General features: G+C 36.5%; 1 protein-coding gene across 1 annotated transcript in view; it reads right to left on the bottom strand.

The window, feature by feature from the left end:
- TMTC2 (transmembrane O-mannosyltransferase targeting cadherins 2) overlaps window positions 1-20,537 on the bottom strand; it is a 397,116-nt gene that overhangs the window by 67,646 nt on the left and 308,933 nt on the right. Inside the window, exon 9 of the mRNA XM_047066931.1 lies at window positions 16,885-16,966. Coding sequence (XP_046922887.1) covers window positions 16,885-16,966 — 82 coding nt within the window. The remainder of the gene's footprint in view (window positions 1-16,884; window positions 16,967-20,537) is intronic.

Raw genomic sequence — 20,537 nt, 5'->3', positions numbered from 1 at the left:
TACACTACTAGAAATGTATTTTCCCTTCCTTATGATTTCAACTTTTTTTCTCTAGCTTAATTACTCTATTCTAAAAATACAGTATATAATATACATAACATACCAAATAGGTGTTAACAGTCTGTGTTATCAGTAAGGCTTCTAGTCAACCATAGGCTATTAGTAGTTAAGTTTTGGGGGAGTCAAGAGTTATACACAGATTTGCAACTGTGCAGTGATCAGTGCCCCTAACCCCCATGCTGTTCAAGGACCAACTGCAGTTACATTTATAAATAGAAGAACACAATACTTATGAAATTTGTGTGTATACTAACTATAAATGTGTTGATATGAGGTTCAACTGAAAGTATATGCTGTTTATAAACAGCAAAATAAAATAAGAATAAGATACTCTATGGCATCCTGAGAATTATTACTATCTCATCATTTATGTCTTAGTAGAGGATACCAGGCTAAACCCATTCTTCAGTTACTCTTATTATAGGTGTGTATTTTTTTCCTTTTTCCTTTTTAATGTTTTTTAAAAATATTTATTTATTTGAGAGAGAGAGAGACAGACACAGAGACAAAGACAGAGAGAAAGAGAAACATGAGTGGGAAGGGGCAGAGAGGGAGAGAGAGAAAATCCCAAGCAGGCTCCTTGCTGTCAGCACAGAGCCTGACACAGGGCTGGATCCTACACACCCTGAGATCACAACCTGAGCAAGATCAAGAGTCAGATGTTAACCAACTGAGCCACCCAGGCACCCCTTATTATAGGCTTTTCAAATTAACACATAATATTAATTGCCACCTGCCTTCAAAAAATAATGTTCACCCAAGTAAATGCATTAACAAATGTTAATTACTATGTGATATTTAAACAAAGGATAATGTAGGGATTTATTAATTGTTCTTTTCCCTTTCCAGACAGCTATTAACTCTGAAATGTATTCTGTATTAATAGTTAGGAAAATACAACAATTAACTGAATAATGAAGGTTATTTAGTAAAATTCATTACTCCAGACTATAGAGGGTAAAGAAGATAAGATACACTAGCTCTGGTCCGAAAAGAAAAAAACTATATAAAGGAAAACGAAGAGAAAAAGAGAAAAAAGAGGGACATGATACCTACACTATCCACACAGAAACAGAGGACAATGGCAAGAAGCTTGTGTGATGCAGATAATGATACTGGTGGTTTAAGAGGTCAGTTTAGATGCAAAGCCCCAAGGGCAAAGCCTTTCAAGCTATGTCAGTGCCAAACACATCTCTCTTTCTTTTTCTTTCTTTCTTTCTTTCTTTCTTTCTTTCTTTCTTTCTTTCTTATTTTTTTCACAGTTTTATTTTTTTATTTTTATTTTTTAATATGAAATTTATTGTCAAATTGGTTTCCATACAACACCCAGTGCTCATCCCAACAGGTGCCCTCCTCAATACCCATCACCCACCCTCCCCTCCCTCCTACCCCCCATCAACCCTCAGCTTGCTCTCAGTTTTATGTGGATCCTGAGAAACTTAACAGAAGACCATGGGGGAGGGGAAGGAAAAAAAAAAAGTTGGAGAGGGAGGGAGCCAAACATATCTTAATGTTCAACAACAACAAAAAAGGATGACAACATTAACTAGTTGTATAAAATTAAATACACAATTTTTATCATTATTTTAAAACATTTCTTTTGCTTTATGTCAGCTTTGCCATGCAAAATGCAATTTACACACTTTGCAAGGTCCCCAAACCACATGAAACATGTAATTTTTACTAAACAGTAACAGAAAAAATCCCCATATGATCATTTTTAACAGCAGAATTCATTCATCATATTAACATTCAGAAAAACAATACCGCAGCATATTAGATATTTGCATAATTCCCCCCTTTCTGTTCTCGACGAACCATATATCTCAATATCCCAGCATTAGTGTTCTGCTATGATAAAGGCATAAAATATTATGCAGTGTGGACCATTTGGTGTCTGTTTTTAAACTGAACTTGAAAATGAGAATCGAGGTTGAAAGTGAATTATTATTCTGTTATCTTATACAATGATTGTTTGTTTGTTTGTTTGTTTGAAATATAGCCCAAAATTAATGGGGAAAAGAGCAATAAGCATTTTAAATACAGAGAACCAACATAAATAGGGAAATAAAGACACACTAGGTTTCTTCTTCTTTTTTAAAATTTTAAAGTTTATTTATTTAATTTTGAGAGAAACAGTGTGTGAACAGGGATGGGGCAGAAAGAGACTTGATCCCACGAACCATGAGATCAAGCTGAAATCAAGAGTCAGCCGCTTAGCGGACTGAGCCACTCAGGTGCCCCTAGCTTTCTTTTTAATAACTATTCAAAAAGCCTATATTGATAAGTCATTGGGGGAATAATGAGGAACAAAATTTGCTCTTACTCCTTCTGGAAGACTTTGCCTCAACTCACTCTTCCAGCAGCTTTGTATATTATTGTTCCCACCAGACACTTGCCAACACCTGTTGTCTCTTGGGTTGTTGATTTTAGCCATTCTAAGGTGTGAGGTGGTATCCCATTGAAGTTTTGATTTTCACTTCCATGATAATAAGTGATGTCGAACATCTTTTCGTTTGTTTCTTGGCCATCTGGATATCTTCCTTGGAGAAATGTCTATTCATGTCTTCTGCCCATTTTTAATTGGACTATTTGGTTTTTGGCCTTTGAGTTGTATCAATTTTTTATATATTTTGGACACTAACCCTTTAGTGAATATGTCATTTGCAAATATCTTCTCATGTTCAGTAGGTTGCCTTTTAGTTTTGTTGACTGTTTCCTTTGCTGTGCATAAGTTTTTTTTTTTTTTTTTTTGATGTAGTTCCAATAGCTTATTTTTGCTTTTATTTCCCTTGCCTCAGGAGACATATCTAGAAAAACATTGTTTTTTCTAGAGTGTTCTCTGAATCACTGATGTCAGAGAAATTACTGCCCATGGGCTTTTCTAGGATTTTGATGGTTTCAGGTCTTTTACTTGAAGGTCTTAGATCTTTTACCACTTTGAGTTTATTTTTGTGTATGGTGAAAGAAAGTGGTCCAGTTTCATTCTTTTGCATGTAGCCGTCCAGTTTTCCCAATGCCATTTGTTGAAGAGACTTTTCCCCATTGTATATTCATTCCTCTAACAAATTCATTCAACAAGGGAGTAATAAATATGACTTTAATTTTTTACTAGTACCTATTGATGCTGCTATTCCACTGTCCATAGTTTGAGAACCAGTATCTGATAGGAACAACAAAATAAACATTTTGCACCATAATCTGGATGCTCTGTCTGGATTAGTCACCAGTTAGATTGAGGTTTTTTTGGTCAATCAACTACATGTATTCTTCCCTATATTACAAAAAATAATGGCCAGGTTACACATACACGTGTAGATAGAAAGATACATCTATATCAATAAGATATATGCAGTAAATACAAGTTTACTCTTTCAAACTCTTAAAATAAGGAGATTTAAGAATTTTATCCTTCATATGTAGAACAGTTATGAGAAATCACTTCTCTTTCATATATAGTAAACAAGCACATCCTTTGTGTTTGATAACTGAGCTGAATTTCAAATAAACTATGAAAATCTTAAGTAAAATATATTTTGTTCTTATGTATGCATTGTACTACCATGCTTTATCATTATTTCTTTGGTTTATAATTTGTCTTACCCAAGTTAATTATCATCATCTTATTTAATTGTCTTCAATCAAAGGAATAACAAAGGCAAAAACAAGATGAGAAATTACAATGAAAGAAAGTAATCTGAGTAGGGAAATACAGAAAAGGGTATTTAAAGAGAAAGCATTCTCTAGAGGTCCAGATACAAAAAGTTGAAGTCTCCCCAGAGGCTAAAAAAGGCAGAGGGAAAAAGCAGTTGACAGTTCTAGATTCAAGTGCTTCTGAATTACAGTTATACCATTTCCTTTCTGGATAATTCTCTAACTGACCCCTTTAAACAACTTGGTAGATTTTTATCAATGTTTCAATAAGACAAACTGGTGACGATCAAGCCTTCATTAATTCCGGGCTTTAGAAAACTGCCTGAAAGGTAGAAATCCACAATATAAGTTGGCCTTAAGCCTAAGGCTCAAATACTGCTTTGTAAAAATTCTGCAAATAAACTCCCTAGATTAGTTGGGATTGGCATTTTTTACTAAAATATACGAAAAAGTCACTCTTCTGATCAATGTAACTAAATTAAAGAGCTAAAACAATCTGTAATAGGTGTCATGCTAATACAATTCTCTTTGGGAAAAATCATTCGTATGTAGCTTTAAAAAATGTTCAAAGGCAAATGAAAATCTTATTTATAAAACAACACCGTGAACTTAACATTCTCATTAAATAGTTCCCCTTGGCAGAGGACATCAGATATCTAAATAGATCCAGAATTGTCTGACTTCTACCACTACCACCTTGTCTCAAGCCATCATGTCACTCTGGATTGCAGCAATTACCTCCTGACCAGTCTCCATACTGCTGCCCTTGACCCTAAAGGGTACACAGCAGTCAGAATGATCCTATTAAAACGGGAGTCAAAGACCATCATTCTACAGATGACTTAGGGAAATGTAATGTCCCTTATCTTGGACTACACTGCCTGATACAGTCAGGAGGGAGTTCCTCCACCCATTCTCTGACCTCATCTCCTTTATCTCCTTCTACTCTCCCTCTTGGTCACTTATTCAACGTACACTGGCCTCTTGCTGTTTGTCTAACACATTGGAGAAACAAAGACTCCTGCTTCAGAGTCTTTATTTGCCATTCCCTCCACCTAGAGAGCTCTTTCTCCAGATATCAGAGTGACTCACTCTCTTACTTCCTGGCACACTGTGGGGATTTAATAAATACACATTCAATAACAGGAATGAATTACCTATGTCCCCATGTGGCTACTTTTTGTCATCTGCAAGTGTACGCTAGAGTCCAGCCAGCATAGGTCACCAGGCACTTGTCTATTCATATCCTCTCACCTTAAGAGTGATTTTAGGCAGGGCTGCACTAAATGGCCATACATGCTGTGTACTGCAAAATTTCCAAGGTTGCTATTCACAGTGAGGTCTCTATGAATATAAGCAACATGGCAGCCCTGGTTTTAGATCTCCCGAATTTCTCTTAGAACATGGCAAATAACTCAGACATCAATTATACCTTCAAAGATATACTAATTCCACAACAGTTCAAACTAATGCAATTTGACTAAAATCTATTATACCCCATTGTACTCTGGAATAAATTCAGTAGTCTGGGAAAAGAAGAAGAAACAATAGGTTAATTTATCCAATCCAAGAAACATATATCGTGCCTAATACACATAAGATATGGTGATACTGGCAGTAGAGAAGGGGGAAGATAAATGCAACATTTATCCTTGAAACAGTTCCAATTTAGTAGAGGAAAGAGGAGATTATGGAGATATTTTAAGTGCAAAAGAGATGTAAATTTGAGGAGATGTAAGGTATCACAAGCTAAGTGCATTGTGTCTGGATGGTGTAAACACTTGGTTTTTGTTCAACTTATAATCAAAGTTGAATATACACAAAGGGGACAAGTAAGGGTATCACTTGGAATTTTCACAAAGTGGCTATGGTCATATAATTATTAGCCAGATCATGAAAAAGAACATTACCAATATCCAGAAGCATCTAATCTTTTTTTTAAAAATTCAGCAGATTGAAGCAGGGGAAAACCCTGGAAGATGGTAGATATATTTGAGCTGATTTTGTTGATGTCTTATGGCAACAAGCCAGGCAGGTAAAGTGGAACTGTAGCAAGCCCGAAATGTTTCTATTCAGGAAGGTGAGTAACAAACACCTGATAAGATAGGGTAGGGGGTAATCCGATGCTCAGGAGTTAGACTGGCTGTCCAAAGAAGATGCTGCTAACGAGAGGTTTTAATGTATGCTAATTAGACTTGGAAGGATTAAAAATATGGAGGGGAACCTTCCCTTTTGCTTCTCTGAAGGAAGGGTTGCTGAGTGTCTCCCTTTCTGAGCATCCTTTGCATTTCAGGTATGCTCTTACTTTTTTTTTTTTTTTTAAGTAATCTCTATGCCCAATGTGAGGCTTGAACTCATGACCCCGAGATCAAGAGAGTCACATGCTCTATCAACTAAGCCAGCCAAGTGTCCCTGCTCTTAATCTTTAAAACCAGTCTCTCTCCCCTTCCCTTCTATTAGTTTTGTTGCTTTGTGTTTTTGCACTCTTGGAAGCCTGATTTAATAACAGCTCTGGTTTATTGAGACAAACCCAACGTGATAAATGTGTGGTGGTTACTGGCCGAGAAAACAGGTGGACCAGGTGAGTGAGGAAAGGGATACCCAGGAGATCAATCTGGAGTGGTCACTTTGAGGTTGGGAGGTCCCCTATTTGTCCCTGTATGAACACGAGACCAAAAATTTGCCCTGAATTGGACAGGTGGCAAGGAAGGTGTCTGGTGCAAAGGAGATTAGAGGAACAGCAGGCCAAGGCTCTGTGCTCAAGTAGAAAGGAGGTCAGGAAGGCTCGGGATGCTTTATTACATTTATTTCTCCCCTGCCTCTTTCCAGAAGGGTTATGAAATGCCAGAGAAATATTGAGGAAGTTATGAAGACTGTCAGATTAAGAGTGAGAAGTAGAAGGAGGCGAGGAAGAGAAGAAGGGAGACTGGGGAGAAAGTAAAAAGATGTCAGAGAAAGAAGGAGTGGGAGGAGGGACAGGGAGGGAGAAACCTCACAACCCACTATAAATGTAAATAATATATATATATTTTATATAAACCAATGCACTGTATGAAGGAAAACAAGCTCACACTGGGCTTTAAACAATCTGAGGAGTTTTACCACCTAAAGACGAAGGGAAAGATATAACTAGATGAAGAGTGTGACCTAATCAAAGTATACAGGTGAGTAGTGTCATTTGCTAGACAAGGGAGTTGTAAGGAAAGAAATGAGGTAGACATAAGGTCTCAAACACAGGGGAAGTCAGTAAGGAAGGGGGTGTGCCTCTGAGACTAACTTACGATGGCAATGAGAATGGAGAGGGGTGGCTCCCAGAGCCAAATGCTTATACCCTTTTCCTAGGAAGAGCTCTGAGTCTCCTCATTGCCCTCCAACACCATCTCAATGGACTCTTCTGAGGGGTTCCTTCACAGATGTGTCACTGAGGCACAGAAGAGTTAATGGCAGGGTAGCAAACTTCGGGAACAACTGTCTTCAATTAAGTGAAAGGCAGAACATAAACAAGAATCTCAAAGTGCATTCCATCACCAAATCCAAATAGCTAAGGCTGGAAAACCAGTATCTCTCTTTTTCCCTCTCTGCCTTCCTTGCTCGTTCTCTCACTCTGTTCCCAATTACTTGTTACCTATAATACTCATTCTTCTTGCAAGCAATTGTGTCTTTTCTGTTCTCTCTTTCTGTCTTCATGTTGATGGATACAGAGTCCTCTTTTTCTTCGTATCTAGATTTTTATTGTCCCCTTTCCCCCTGATCTGTGTCTCTTTTTTATATACCTTATCCAAAGTTTTTTCTATAGGATTCATTCATTCTGCAAGGTATCCGTATGGGTCCTATTCCATTTTAAAATAATAAATGGTCATTGTGACAACTGAGCACATATGACAGGCTAGTTATTTTACAGAATTGTCAATAAATCCTCACAAGCTGAGGCAGTAGCAATCATCTCTAGATTAAGAAATTGAGGAACAGAGAAGCTAGCAAAAGGTAGACCATGTTGAAGGAGCAATTAACAGAGGGGCTGGGAGAGCTACATTCCAAACTCCATTACACCCCCCTATCCCTAATCTAAAGCTTAACTCAGTTCTTATCACCTTGCTTTTGTGGCTTCTTGAGTCCCATACAAAGACAGATTCAAAATAATATGCATATATAAATTGTTGCCGTGGTCTGAGTGTTTGTACCTCTACTCTCTCCACCCACAAGTTGATATGTTGAAATCCTGGAGCCTTCATGAATGGGACTAGTCTCTTCATAAAAGAGACCCCGGAGAGTTACCTTGCCCCTTCCATCATGTGAGGGCACAGTGAGAAGGCTGTCAATGAGGAAGTAGGCCTCCCCAGACACTGAATCTGCATACATCATGATCTTGGACTTGCAGCCTCCAGAACTGTGAGAAACAAATTTCTCTTGTTCATAAACCACCCAGTTTATGTTGTGCTGTTACAGCAGCCCCAATGAACAGAGGCAGAACTTAACTGTACCTTTTTCTTAACAAAGCATCACCTAGTTACAATTTAAAGCAAAGTGGACTCTATTCCCATGCAAAAAATGGAAGCAGAGATGAGAAAAGGAAAGAGCAAAACTAACTAAAGGCCAATCCGTCCTTCGGCAGTCATCCTTTTACTGCAAAAATACTGACTGACCATCTTTGTTATGTGAGGCACTGCAGCCAGTACGGGAACCTCTGGAGCAAGGCCACTCGGGTTACTTTCATGATTCTTTGATTTGCAGCCACAGTTTCCTCACTTCACAAACAAGAATATCCTTGCTGTGTTATCAGGGAGAGTAAATGAGATCATGTCAGTACAACTGTGTGGGGTGACATCTGGTGCCCTGCCTCCTATCTTTCCTTTTCTTTCCTCTTTACATGAGCTCTTTTCTCTCTCTGTACCTCTCAGGTTCTGTCCCTGCCTTGATGACTTCAAGCTGCCCTTCCTTCCTACAGCCTTGAAGTAGATGATTATGAGAGCTCCATGCCTGTGTTTCTCCCCCAAGCAGTGCTCCAAAATCTCAGCATTCTGGGTCTTTGTCACCACTGAGGACTCCCCAGGCTCACATTTAGTGCATACAGTTGAAAGCGCAAGGCAAACCATAAACATATCCTAGGCTTTAGAGTGAAAGGAGGTTCAAATCCTTGCTCTGCCAACCAGCTAGGCATAGGGCCTTTAAATGCTGCCACGTATACTCCTGATACCTTAAATCCCACAGATGTAAAATAGAGAGGATATGATTTCTGCACAGTGTTAGATTGCTGAAACAACAAAAGGTACATAAAAACACCCAGCATTGGTGCAAAGACATAACTGTTGAACACTGAGCTTCAATAATAGCACTAGCATTAATGAGCACAGATGTGCCCAGCATGACACCAAATACTTTTCTTCGTGGAAATTCTCAAAACCCTGGTGTCAGGTCATACCATATTACTTGAATTGATTTAATCGTTTTAATACTGTGAAACGTCTTAATCCTATGTTTTATAACAATAGTATTCTTTTTGTTTTTAGAGTTAACAAGGAAATGTGGTGGGTGCAATGGTCCAAATGTTTGTGCCCTCCCCAAATCCATATTTTGAAAACCTAACACCCAAGGGGATGGGAAAAAAAGGGGGGGGGAGTGAGTCCCAACTTTCAGTGTATTTGATATATATTTGATGTATCAATAAACCTACCAGTAGAGCATCTGTGGATGGAAAATATACCTGTTCATGTCCTCTGTTGACATAGACAGTGTAGTCAGGGTCCCTTGGTTCAAATGCTGCCTCTACTATTAACTGGCACTGAAGTCTTGGGTAATTTATCTTACAGCTTCATGACTTCACTTTCCTCTTCTGTAAAATGGAGACAGTCAAGCAATCTCCCCACCTGGCTTTTGTGGGGATTAAATGAGAATTCCACAAGAATTTCTCAGGACACAAAAGCCCTAAGTAAATGCTTGTGTTATTATTATATTTGATGAATTCATCACAGAAATGTGGTACTTAGTAGAGATTTCAGGCAAGATGGCTTTCTCTTTTTATTCCTATCTCATTTAATTTTTACATCTGAAATTCTACATGTTGAGTTCTGTCAAATAAGTTTTGGAAAATTATTTGTTTACTATAATAATTTTCCTGCTATCTTTTCTACCAAATACCTGAATAATAGTTTAAGACACTTGTTCTTTCACATTTTATCAAGTATATATATTCCTTCATAATAAATATACTCATTAAAGAAAATATAAACAGAAAATATTAAGCCTGCAAAAAAAAATGGCTGCAAGAGTCCAAAATGCTAAAACATCTATTATTAAAATTGCTTCTTTGGTTTTGTTTGCTTTGCTTTTCCAATGATGTGGTTATTTTTCAAAATTTAATCACTCTTCATGTACACTAACATAGGCAGTTGTGTTATATATTCTTTATAAGTTTAACTTAGGATATTAAATATTTCATCAAATGGGAATAGCAATAACTTATTTAATCATTTCCCTTTTTCAGGCATTTAGATGCCTTCCTATTTTTGCCTCTAATAAATAGCAATGGTATGGCCCAATTACTACCTTTTGTTAATAAACACAGAAAAAATATTTTCTTAACATATATTATCAAGAGAATTATTGAGAATAAATGCTAGAGTAACAAGGGAATTTATTGCTATTTGAATTTGAATTTCTTTATTTCTAAGGAAATTCTATGTTTACCTATCTTTTAAAATCTGTTATATTTCCTCTTTGGGGAATTATTTGTTCATATCCCTTGGTCTTTATATTCTGTTTCCCTTGTAGTTTTATAGTTTCTCATGTTTTAAGTAGACAGATGTTTTAGCTTATGCTTTTATGGAAATTATTTATCACTTACCTGCTTGTCCTTTTACTGTATTTCTTTTTACATTAATCCTTTAATTTTTCCTTTATTCTTTGCTTATTAGCTTAGAGAATCCCTTCCCTGTTTTTCCCATTTTAGTCATGGTTAGTTTTAATTTCAAAAGGCTTTCAAAAATACCTCACATAAAATACACACCAGGTATGAAGATTAAATAATATTAACCTATTAGACACATTGTAGTAATAACAAATTTAAAAATAAAAATTCAGAGGTAAGAAACGAAGTAGTTTGGAATGACATTTAGAAACATCATATTCTAATTATATACCTGTGAACTGTCTGTGCTGTCCTTGGAGCAATAAAGAGACACAAATACTGATATTTTAACAAAATATTTTGGTCTTAAGCATTAAACATAACCGTTATCTCAATGTAATTTTGCACAGACTCACCAAAAATGTATTTTCATTTTAAATCAAGGAAACACCATTATTTCGTTCACTATTTAATTTTTAAAACTACTCTTGGAGTTTCTGAAGTGATTAAAAATAAAATGTTACAACACATTCAACCTCAGCTAACTGCCACCTACTGACTAGCTTTAATTATGATAATAAAAAGTAACTACACACCTCTTACCAATTCGACTTATCACATATTTTCAACTTCCTCTCTTATAGTGTTCACTGATGAAATATCAAATATAATTTTTTAACAATTTCCACAAGGATCTACTTTTTAAAATGCAATTTAAGGGCATATAAAGTATCCTAGAGACAAACAGACTAGAACTTTAATTGTAGAAAGTTCTGGACTTTTCAAGTTCTTCTCCCACTATGTATGTTGAAAATTTAGGATCCAGAGAGTCACTTGGAAATTCTGAACTTCCATTATTTCAATCAAATGGCATTGAGATCTATTCCTAACTCATAGGAGTTAAGACAAAATAAAAAAAAACCCAGAATAAATGCAATAAGACATTTTCAGGATTCTAAAATTGATAGTAGAGCCAAATAATAACCTAGATAATTACAGTTTTAAAAATTCTATACTTCTCTTTGGGTTCAAGAGGAAGAATAACAAAATGACTGTTTCTCCACATTAGAAATGATTTCACAGTTGTCTGGACCAGTCCTTTTCCATTCCCATTGCTTGAATTCTCTCTAACATCCTTAAAAATCTACAGTTGAAAAATCTTCAATGGGCACTCATTTCCTAACCTGGAAGCTCTCCTAAGTTGGATGTTCTTCCTTCTATGGAACCAGAATGTATCTTCGCAGAGTTTCTAGTTATGGTCCTAGTTCTGTCCTTGACCTATTCTCCAGACATACGCTGTGCCTTCTGCCTCAAATATTTTCTCGGCTTTATTATTCTCCAAAGTATCCACTTGTTCCTCCATTTTTTTTTTTTTTCTGGTGAACTACTATTCATTCAAATATAGCCTATGTGTCAGCTCATCAGGCACAGTTCTCCTGCACCCCAGCCTCCCAAATCGAGGCCCCTTTATTATACTATATCTCCTTTATAAAACCAATTGTAATTATAATTAAATGATTATTTTTACAACGTGTGCCTCCCTCATCGGTTTGCAAGCTCCCTGTTGTCTCCTTACATCTAACTTAGTAAATACTAAGTTGGATTAAGAGGTTCAGGACTCATCACTACATAGCTGAACTCTTGGAATGAACACCTTCACCCAGAGAGAGTAACCCAAGTGAAGAAAATGAGGGGAAAGGTGTACGGTCAAGAGGTTGCTGAGAAAAGAAGAAACCATCCAAGGTCAACATAAAAGAGTACTTCTGATAGCATTTATCATACTCTGCTTCCTTTTCACTTTTTATGCTTTTGTCCTTAATATTTAATGAATTTCCATCTACCCAGATGTATACATAGTAGGTATCTCATAATAAATGCATTTTGATTTAATTTGTTTCGATCTACATAAAATTTACTACTAAGCACATAAAGAAAAATTACAATATATCTTTTTGACAAAATGGTTTTTCTAGTAATTTGTAAAAAAAAGACAGAGACAGAGACAGAGACCTCTTGTCTTAACTTTTATTTTTTTGGCAGAAACTTTCCATTGGAGCCATAGGGAAATCCATGGAGAATTCCATGAATTACAGGCCCACATGGGACAGTAAGCCACCAAATCCTCATCTTTGACATTTATAAACTACCTTCCATAAAGCCTTCAGATGATTTGTTTCATATGGACATGGGGTACACTGTAAGCTTGATGACATTATGAATGTAACATTATACTATTACTGACACCATAGTTTGAAACATATTTTCTATACATTCCTTAAAAGTTTTGATGAACGATTAGTGAGAAATTGAGTATATATTAGCAACAACATGAAATCCTAGCACTGAAACACATTTTGAAAGCCCACATCAACTTGTTCACACTTTACAGATAAGGAATCTTCATCCCAGAGACTACAGGGACCAGAGAGCTCTACATTTTTTTTAAACTTATTTTTATTTATTTGGAGAGCACGTGTGCACATGCACAGGCATTCACATACACGCCCACGAGTAGGGGGAGGAGCAGACAGAGAGGCAGAGAGAGAATCACAAGCAGGCTCCACGCTGTCAGCACAGAGCCCATCATAGGGCTTGATCTCATGGTTTGAGAGATCATAACCTGAGCTGAAATCAAAAGTCAAATGCTTAATCGACTGAATGACTCAGGTGCCCCTTAGAGGGCCCTACATTTGACAAACTTACTGAACCAGTTTTACAAACCTGTCTAGCTTTCTTTGTGGCAAGCCAACCTGAAGCAGAAAAGACAGTCTGCAATGCAATCTCTTCCCCAAAACACAAAACTAGTGGATTAAAAATGCAAATAACTGAGAATACTTTTAAACACTGCCTTCTAATGGCCATTGCAGCCAATATAAATTCCTGTACTTCACTCTGTCTAGTCCCAACTGCATAGTATTTTCAAAGTCACTTGTATCATTAACAAGCAAATCACAAGCACATAATCACCCAGGAGAGTGAATCTCCAATAGAACAAAATTCACCCATGCTGGCATTTTCATGGGCGTTTGCAAAAGCATTTTATAAAAAGACACAAAATAACATGTATATTTCATTTAAACATTTATTTTTAAGCTGAGAAAGTATTAGTCATTCAATCTGTGGGTATAAATATCCTAAGAATATCTATAACCAGTAAGTTGATCGAGAAATCATAGTATGTACGTTCTCAGTACAAGAAGTAATAAAAATGCTAATGGAACAAACTTTCAGTCCGTTTTGGAATCCATATCCAATTAAAATGGAGACTACCTCTAACTGAGCTCAACTGACATTTATTACACATTACTGTGAGTAGGGCAATATGCTAGATATTGATGGCGCAAAAACGGAAAACAGGGACTCTCCATTCTCAATTATCTTAGAATTTTCTAAAGAAGGTAAGTGTATAATTTCAATATAAATATTAACATTCCCACAACTACTGCCAAGTCCAAACTATCTTCTTTGCCTAAAACATAGCAATAGAGTTCCCCTCCACCTTCCCCTAATCCTGTCTTCTCCTCAGAGTCCCTTCTTTTTCCCTAGGAAGAAAATGCAAACTCCTTAGCTTGGTCGACAGAGCTAAGCCTTGTCCTCCCACCTTCCCATCTGGTTTAATATAATCCAGTCACATTAGCCTTCCTTCTCTACTGTGAACACAAGCTTGCTCTTGCCTACGACTTTGAACTTTGTTACTTGTCTGAAATGCTGTTACCTGGCTCTTCAAAGAGTTGGTTCACACTTATAGATTTCAAATGTCACCTCTTCACAAATGTTTTACTTGCCTGCTTGCTTTCAAGAAGCACCCCACTTCCCACCACATCACCTTCTAAAAATGACATCACCCTATTTATTTCTTACATAGCCCTACTCACTTTCTGAAAAAGAAACAGTACCTTCTACCATTAGACACATCTTATACACATTAAAATTAATAAAAATCCTTCCCTAAACATTTTAAGCTGTTATGATTTATATGAATTTGGCACTCTAAAATTGCATAGAATGACCTACTAATCAAAAATATCGGCCTACTTACCCACCCGCACATCTGGTTGTATGTCTCCCAATGTTGTGAAAGAAATGGAGCATACATAAGAGAAGAAAAGGCACTGGTGGTTATCAAGGGACCCAAAAGTTAGTTTACTTCAACTAACTTAGGCAAGCCAACGCCATTTCTCTAGGCTTCAGTCAATTTATTTGTACAACAGATTATGTTAAACAGATTATATTAAACCATTGAAAACAACTTTCCAGTTTTAAAATTCAGTCATTTGAAGTAGATTTCCCTCAAATGAAATGTACATTTTTTATAACATGAGCACAGTGAGACAGGCGTATGAAGCACTCCGTATGGGCTTTCTGTCCGTTTGTAGATTATTTTGCCTTAACTACCACTTTTTGATGCTTCAGCCTGAGTCCTTTTTATTTCCCATTCCAGCGTGGGGAAAAGTACTGAAATGATTTCATCAAATTATATTGAATTATGCAGTCATTCCTCCCATAGAAAATACATGTACTTCTAACAATGTATGTGTGCTAAAAATTTTTAAATAATCCAGGAGTGCTAAGAAGAATCAGTTTTAATACATAATTTACAGATGTGTGTTATCATCACTGTCTTTCATGTAACCTAGACAATAAGGAATTTGTTGCATTTTCTGTTAAAACTAAATCCAAAATCTTCTCATGGGAGAACTACTCACTACCACCAACACTGAAAACAAACAAACAAAAAAAAAAAAAAATTCAGGAGGATGTAATATAAAAACAATAATAAATTAAAAAGAGAAATAGGTAAAGACAGACAAGTCAGAATAATAAGGGGGCAAACTCTTAAAATGAACACAACAGTGATTTTTTCCCCTAGCAATTCAAATGAAGCCAATATGAAATTTAAAGGAATTGATTGTGAAATATCTAAAGCATGTAACAAAATTATAGAAATAAGATTAGAAGGTTAAGTAGAATTAGTTTGAGGTAAAGGAAATGCAGAAAGCAAGATAGGGGAAAAAATTCTACTTCAAAAGTTGCAATAAGAAGAGATTCTTTAGCACTCAGGGAAAATAATCATGGACCTACTTTAATGCACAGTAGGGGTACCCAAAATAGTATGCATGAGAAAGTCTAATTTAAAATACTTCATATGAGAAATCCTGTAAAAATAAAATATATTCTGCAGCAAACTTAAATTAGTTGACTGCCAACTTAACATGGCAATAACACTGCATCGTGAAACAAAATCAGGAGTGGTTATGCAATAACCCATGTGGAATTACATGCTGTGTTATGCTGGTAAGATAAAGCATCACGACCCTAAGTTTATAAACATATATGCAAAATGTAAATAAGCAAATGGACTTGTGGTTGGTTAAGTGTATCCTCCATTCTATTATTTCCATTTTTCTACACTCAGAGCCTGTCACTGATTTATTTTTACTATTTGTAAAATGGAAGAAAGAATTAACTTTAAGAAGAAGGATATTAGGGTTTTTTTCCTCAAGATTTAATCACCACCCATCTTTCAGCTTACTACTTGATAATAACACATCAAAGCCAAAAGTGGTTAAAAAATCATTTTTTCCCCCAAAGGATCAGCAAAAGTGAATGTCTTTCGGTTCCTTGAAAGCCATTCCAACTACAAATCTGGTAGAAATAAGTACATCTTACCCAACACCAAACCAGCTATATACTTCACCTCACTTAACACATGACTCACTCCTAATGATAGAGTGGAGTGTGACAGAGTTGTTATATAAGTCCATTCTGTACTGATTAAGGCAAAGACTGAACTGCATGAGAAAGACATCTTTTATACCATTTATGGTTTATCCTTGACCCAAATCTCAGGTATCTAGAGGCTGGGGTACATTTATATTTTCCAGAAAGCAAGAAAGCAAGATTCTGTGGTCAAAATTTAAACCTCTGAAACTTCAAAATGATATACTCAAGGAACAATATATTATCATTCACAAATATAAGAGAGCTAATATTCTGGTTATATACCAAGCATCAGGCAAGGAGCAAGATGCTTTCCTGATGAGACCTTATTTACCCTTTACACTGGACTTGAAAGAAACAACTGTGAAAATGCCTCTCCCCATTGAAGTCCTACGAAAATTATTAATGGAAAATATAATGCATAGCCCTCTATAACATGCCTGCTTTGAATGAAAAACTAGGACTACACCATGAGGCTCAATCTGTAGCAATGAAGTCTATGCCCTCTCAAAATGTTCTTTGCCAGCAAATCCTAAATCTCATATCAACATTAACGGTAAATGGGGAGGGGGGGAGGACATGGAAAAAAACTATCAACCACTCACCATAATGCATGTAACAGTTTCCTTTGGTGGGATCCAGCTCAATAGCCTTCAAGAAGAACTTTTCAGCCTCACTCTTACGACCCTTGAAAAACAGAGAAAATGGATGATTCAGCAGTAGATCATGAAGGATTCTTTACCTCCTGGACCCAAATGAAGTAAGTAGACTGATGTCTACTTGGTAATCACCACACACACAAAAAAAGTGTTTTGTTTTTATCTAAACAAGGATGATAAGGAGAATATGCCAAGAGAGAAGACTAAAGTCAGAATCTTGGGAAACACCAAGATGAGAAGAAAAGATAGTGAGAGAGTTGATCAAAGAGATAAGAGAAGAGGCCAGGAAGGCAAGAGAAAAAAGTGAAAAAATGGTTTCATGAAAACCAAAAGGATGAGATAATTTTAAGGAATGGTGGAAAACATCATTTTCATTTCCTATTTTATTTTCTTTCGATTTGTTTCCTCTTCAGTTCTTCTTCCTTGTAAAGAATCTTGGGCATTTTAGCTTTTGAGATGATTTTATCCTAATGGCTTACTTTACATATAAAGAAACTAGGTCACAGTTTGTTGCCTCTCAAGCAACTACTGCTTATCTTTGCTGATGTCATTCAGCACTAAAATACTCCTACACCAGGATTTAATCTAAGGCCAACTCTTCTTCCTAGCTCTAGTTTTAATTTTAGTAAACATTACCATCATGCCTAGAAGAAAATAAGCAAAAAAACAGGGGGGAAAGCTTATAAGCAATCAACCAACTTTTCATGAAACAATATCCATCCCGGCAGATCCTAAACTACATATTCTTTACCTTCTTATAGCCTCTGAACCAAAATTGCTACAGAGTAATACAAGGGGTGGCTTGAGGTAGGAGAACAGCCCCGAGAAAAACTTTCCTGGAGCAAGTCTGTTTTGTCTTGCAAGGTTGGAATGAAGATCCATGCTGACTGAGAATGGCAACAGGCACTCAGAGTAAAGAGAAATGATCTTATCTCCCTGTTCCTTCTAACTTATACACACACTATCTACCACATGAACTTCAGATAATGTTGTTTTCTTTCTTCAGATATATTTTTTAAACCACTATTAGAGAGATACGTCATCTGAAGGTAAAGGTATGTAATTAATCTAATACCCTCCATTCCATTCAACTTTGCTCATTCACCCATTTAAAAAAAAAAAATTGTTCATTTCACTCACTTAAAAAATTCACTGTCGTGGGGCGCCTGGGTGGCTCAGTCGGTTGAGCAACCTACTTCGGCTCAGGTCATGATCGCATGGTTTGTGAGTTCGAGCCCCGCCTCAGGCTCTGTGCTGACAGTTCGGAGCCTGGAGCCTGCTTTGGATTCTGTGTCTCCCTCTCTCTCTGCCCCTCCCCCACTCATGCTCTGTCTCTCTCTGTCTCAGAAATAAATAAATATTAAGAAATTTTTTTTTTTAAATTCACTGTCGCTACATCCTTTATTCACCCATTGCCCTAGCCAGGAGGATGCAGCCTACATACAGCTTCTGCTATAGACAACAGACATCTGACATCTCCATTGCTACTCCAGTCATAACTTCTCTTTAACTCACAACTCTCACCAAATATCTAATAATTGAAAAGTTTATTCCCTGCAATATTTCTCACGACATTTTAACTTCAAAGGAAAAAAAGGAAAGTATAGGCAAAATGCTCCCCACACACAGCATACTTCCATGAAGTAAGTAAGACTTGGCAAGAATCTTACAAAGCTAGGATTCCTTAAAATAATCACATAACTCTAGTGAATCAGGCAGTATAATGTATTAGTTCAGATCATAGATTCTAGGCAGGGAGAACAGCTCCCCCATGTGTGTAGCCATGTGACCCTGAGTAAATTATTTCATCTCTTAGCTGTAATGTTCTCTATTATACGAAGATAGGTGGAGCACAGGGAATTTTTAGGGCCATGAAGCTATTCTGTAAGACACAGTAATAGTGGATACATGTCATTATATATTTGTCAAAACCCACAGAATACATAACATGAAGAGTGAACCCGAATGTAAGCTGTGACTTTAATGATAATGCACCAGTATTTGCTCGTCAATAGTAACAAATGTGCAACACTAATGCAACTTGATAATTGTAGGGTGGTAGGAGGGTAAGGGTGTATATGGGAACTCTGCATGTTTGGCTCAATTTTTTTTTTTATGTTTATTTAGTTATTTTGAGAGAGAGAGAAGAGGGGAGTGGCAGAGAGAGAGAGAGAGACAGAGAGAGAGAGAAGAGGAGAGGAGAGAGACAGAGAATCCCAAGCAGGCTCAATCCCACGGACAGTGAGATCATGATGAGCTGATATGAAGAGCCAGATGCTTAACTGACTGAGCCACCCAGGTACCCCTCAATTTTTTTTATCAACTTAAAACTGCTCTAAAAATAAAGTATACTGTTTTAAAAAAGAAGATAACAGTCAAATCTGTTTCATATGATTAGTGAGTTATCTGAGACGATATATATAAAGTTGTTATTATAGTACTTAGGTATAAGTTTGTAATAAATGTTAACTATTTTTTAAATATACATATATACATGAACATATAGTATGCAACAGATGGCAGAGTTCTGAATGTCAAAGAATATGTTTATTATATACACAGTCTCAGAAACACAAGGTCAGCCTTTAAACCATTAGAAAATGATGTACTAAGAATTTCAAAAAGATAATAAAAGACACAAAATAAAAACTATCATCAGTAAAGGGTCTGTACAAATGTTATATGCAAAGATACAAAGGATCTGTGAACTTTCTTCCACTTAAGTTTTTCAGGATAGAGAAGAAACTGGCTCATTTATCAATGTCACAGTAAATGGGGTTATAAAATCCTTGTATGTAGTCCATTGGCAAAAAAATAGTATATAGCGTTAAAAACATGCATCAGATCTCAAAAGACAATGGTCTCTAGTTGCTCAGTGGACTAAGTTATTAAAGGCAATGAGTCCCAACATCTCCTAGATGCAAAATAAACACACTGAAGGCCAGAACATTCTTTCTAGGGGGAGTACCAAACCATCATGCAAAAACCTATCTTTCTGCTTTGATCACTATTTATTTAGTCAAGTGCCAAATAATGAGGAAGAAAGTTAAATCCTCATGAGAGTATATAAAATCAAGAGTCAAGCAAATGCAAAAGTCAGCCATACACATACATTACTAGGTCTTGGGAAGAAATCATGGTGCCTTGGAGGGAATATTATGTCGAATCCAATTTATTTCTTTCAACTATTATTGTTTTGGAAGGGTGGCAGTTAAGAAAGTGGATAAGAAGAAAAAGTTATTTCTCAGCAGGTTTTTCTTGGTGCTTTTAGATTTTGTCAGCATTTTCTATAAGCAAGCATTGTGGAGTAGCCACTGGTTGTACAAACTCCTCACATCAAGCACCATTACTCATTTTGTATATTGGCCGATGTTTGAACACGTGTGGTGGTTCTGAAAACCAAGTAAAAGGGACTGTGGTCAGCTGTGACAAATAAGGGAAATGTGAGTTGAGAGGCTCAGTTTCTACCACCATCTCTGTGACTTGTTTATGTGCTTGTTCCTTTGTTTTTGCTGGTTAAAAATGATTTACGGAAGGCCTACTGTTTGCTTTGCACAGTTCTAAGTAACGGGGGTATAACTGTGAACAACACAGAGTGC

Source organism: Lynx rufus, unplaced genomic scaffold (assembly GCF_022079265.1).
Source record: "Lynx rufus isolate CCGP_SWC_20201006 ecotype Redwood Valley unplaced genomic scaffold, mLynRuf1.p SCAF_7, whole genome shotgun sequence".
NCBI classification, from domain to species: domain Eukaryota; kingdom Metazoa; phylum Chordata; class Mammalia; order Carnivora; family Felidae; genus Lynx; species Lynx rufus.
Note: the sequence above shows the minus strand (reverse complement) of the source record. Positions and strands in the feature narration are given on the sequence as shown.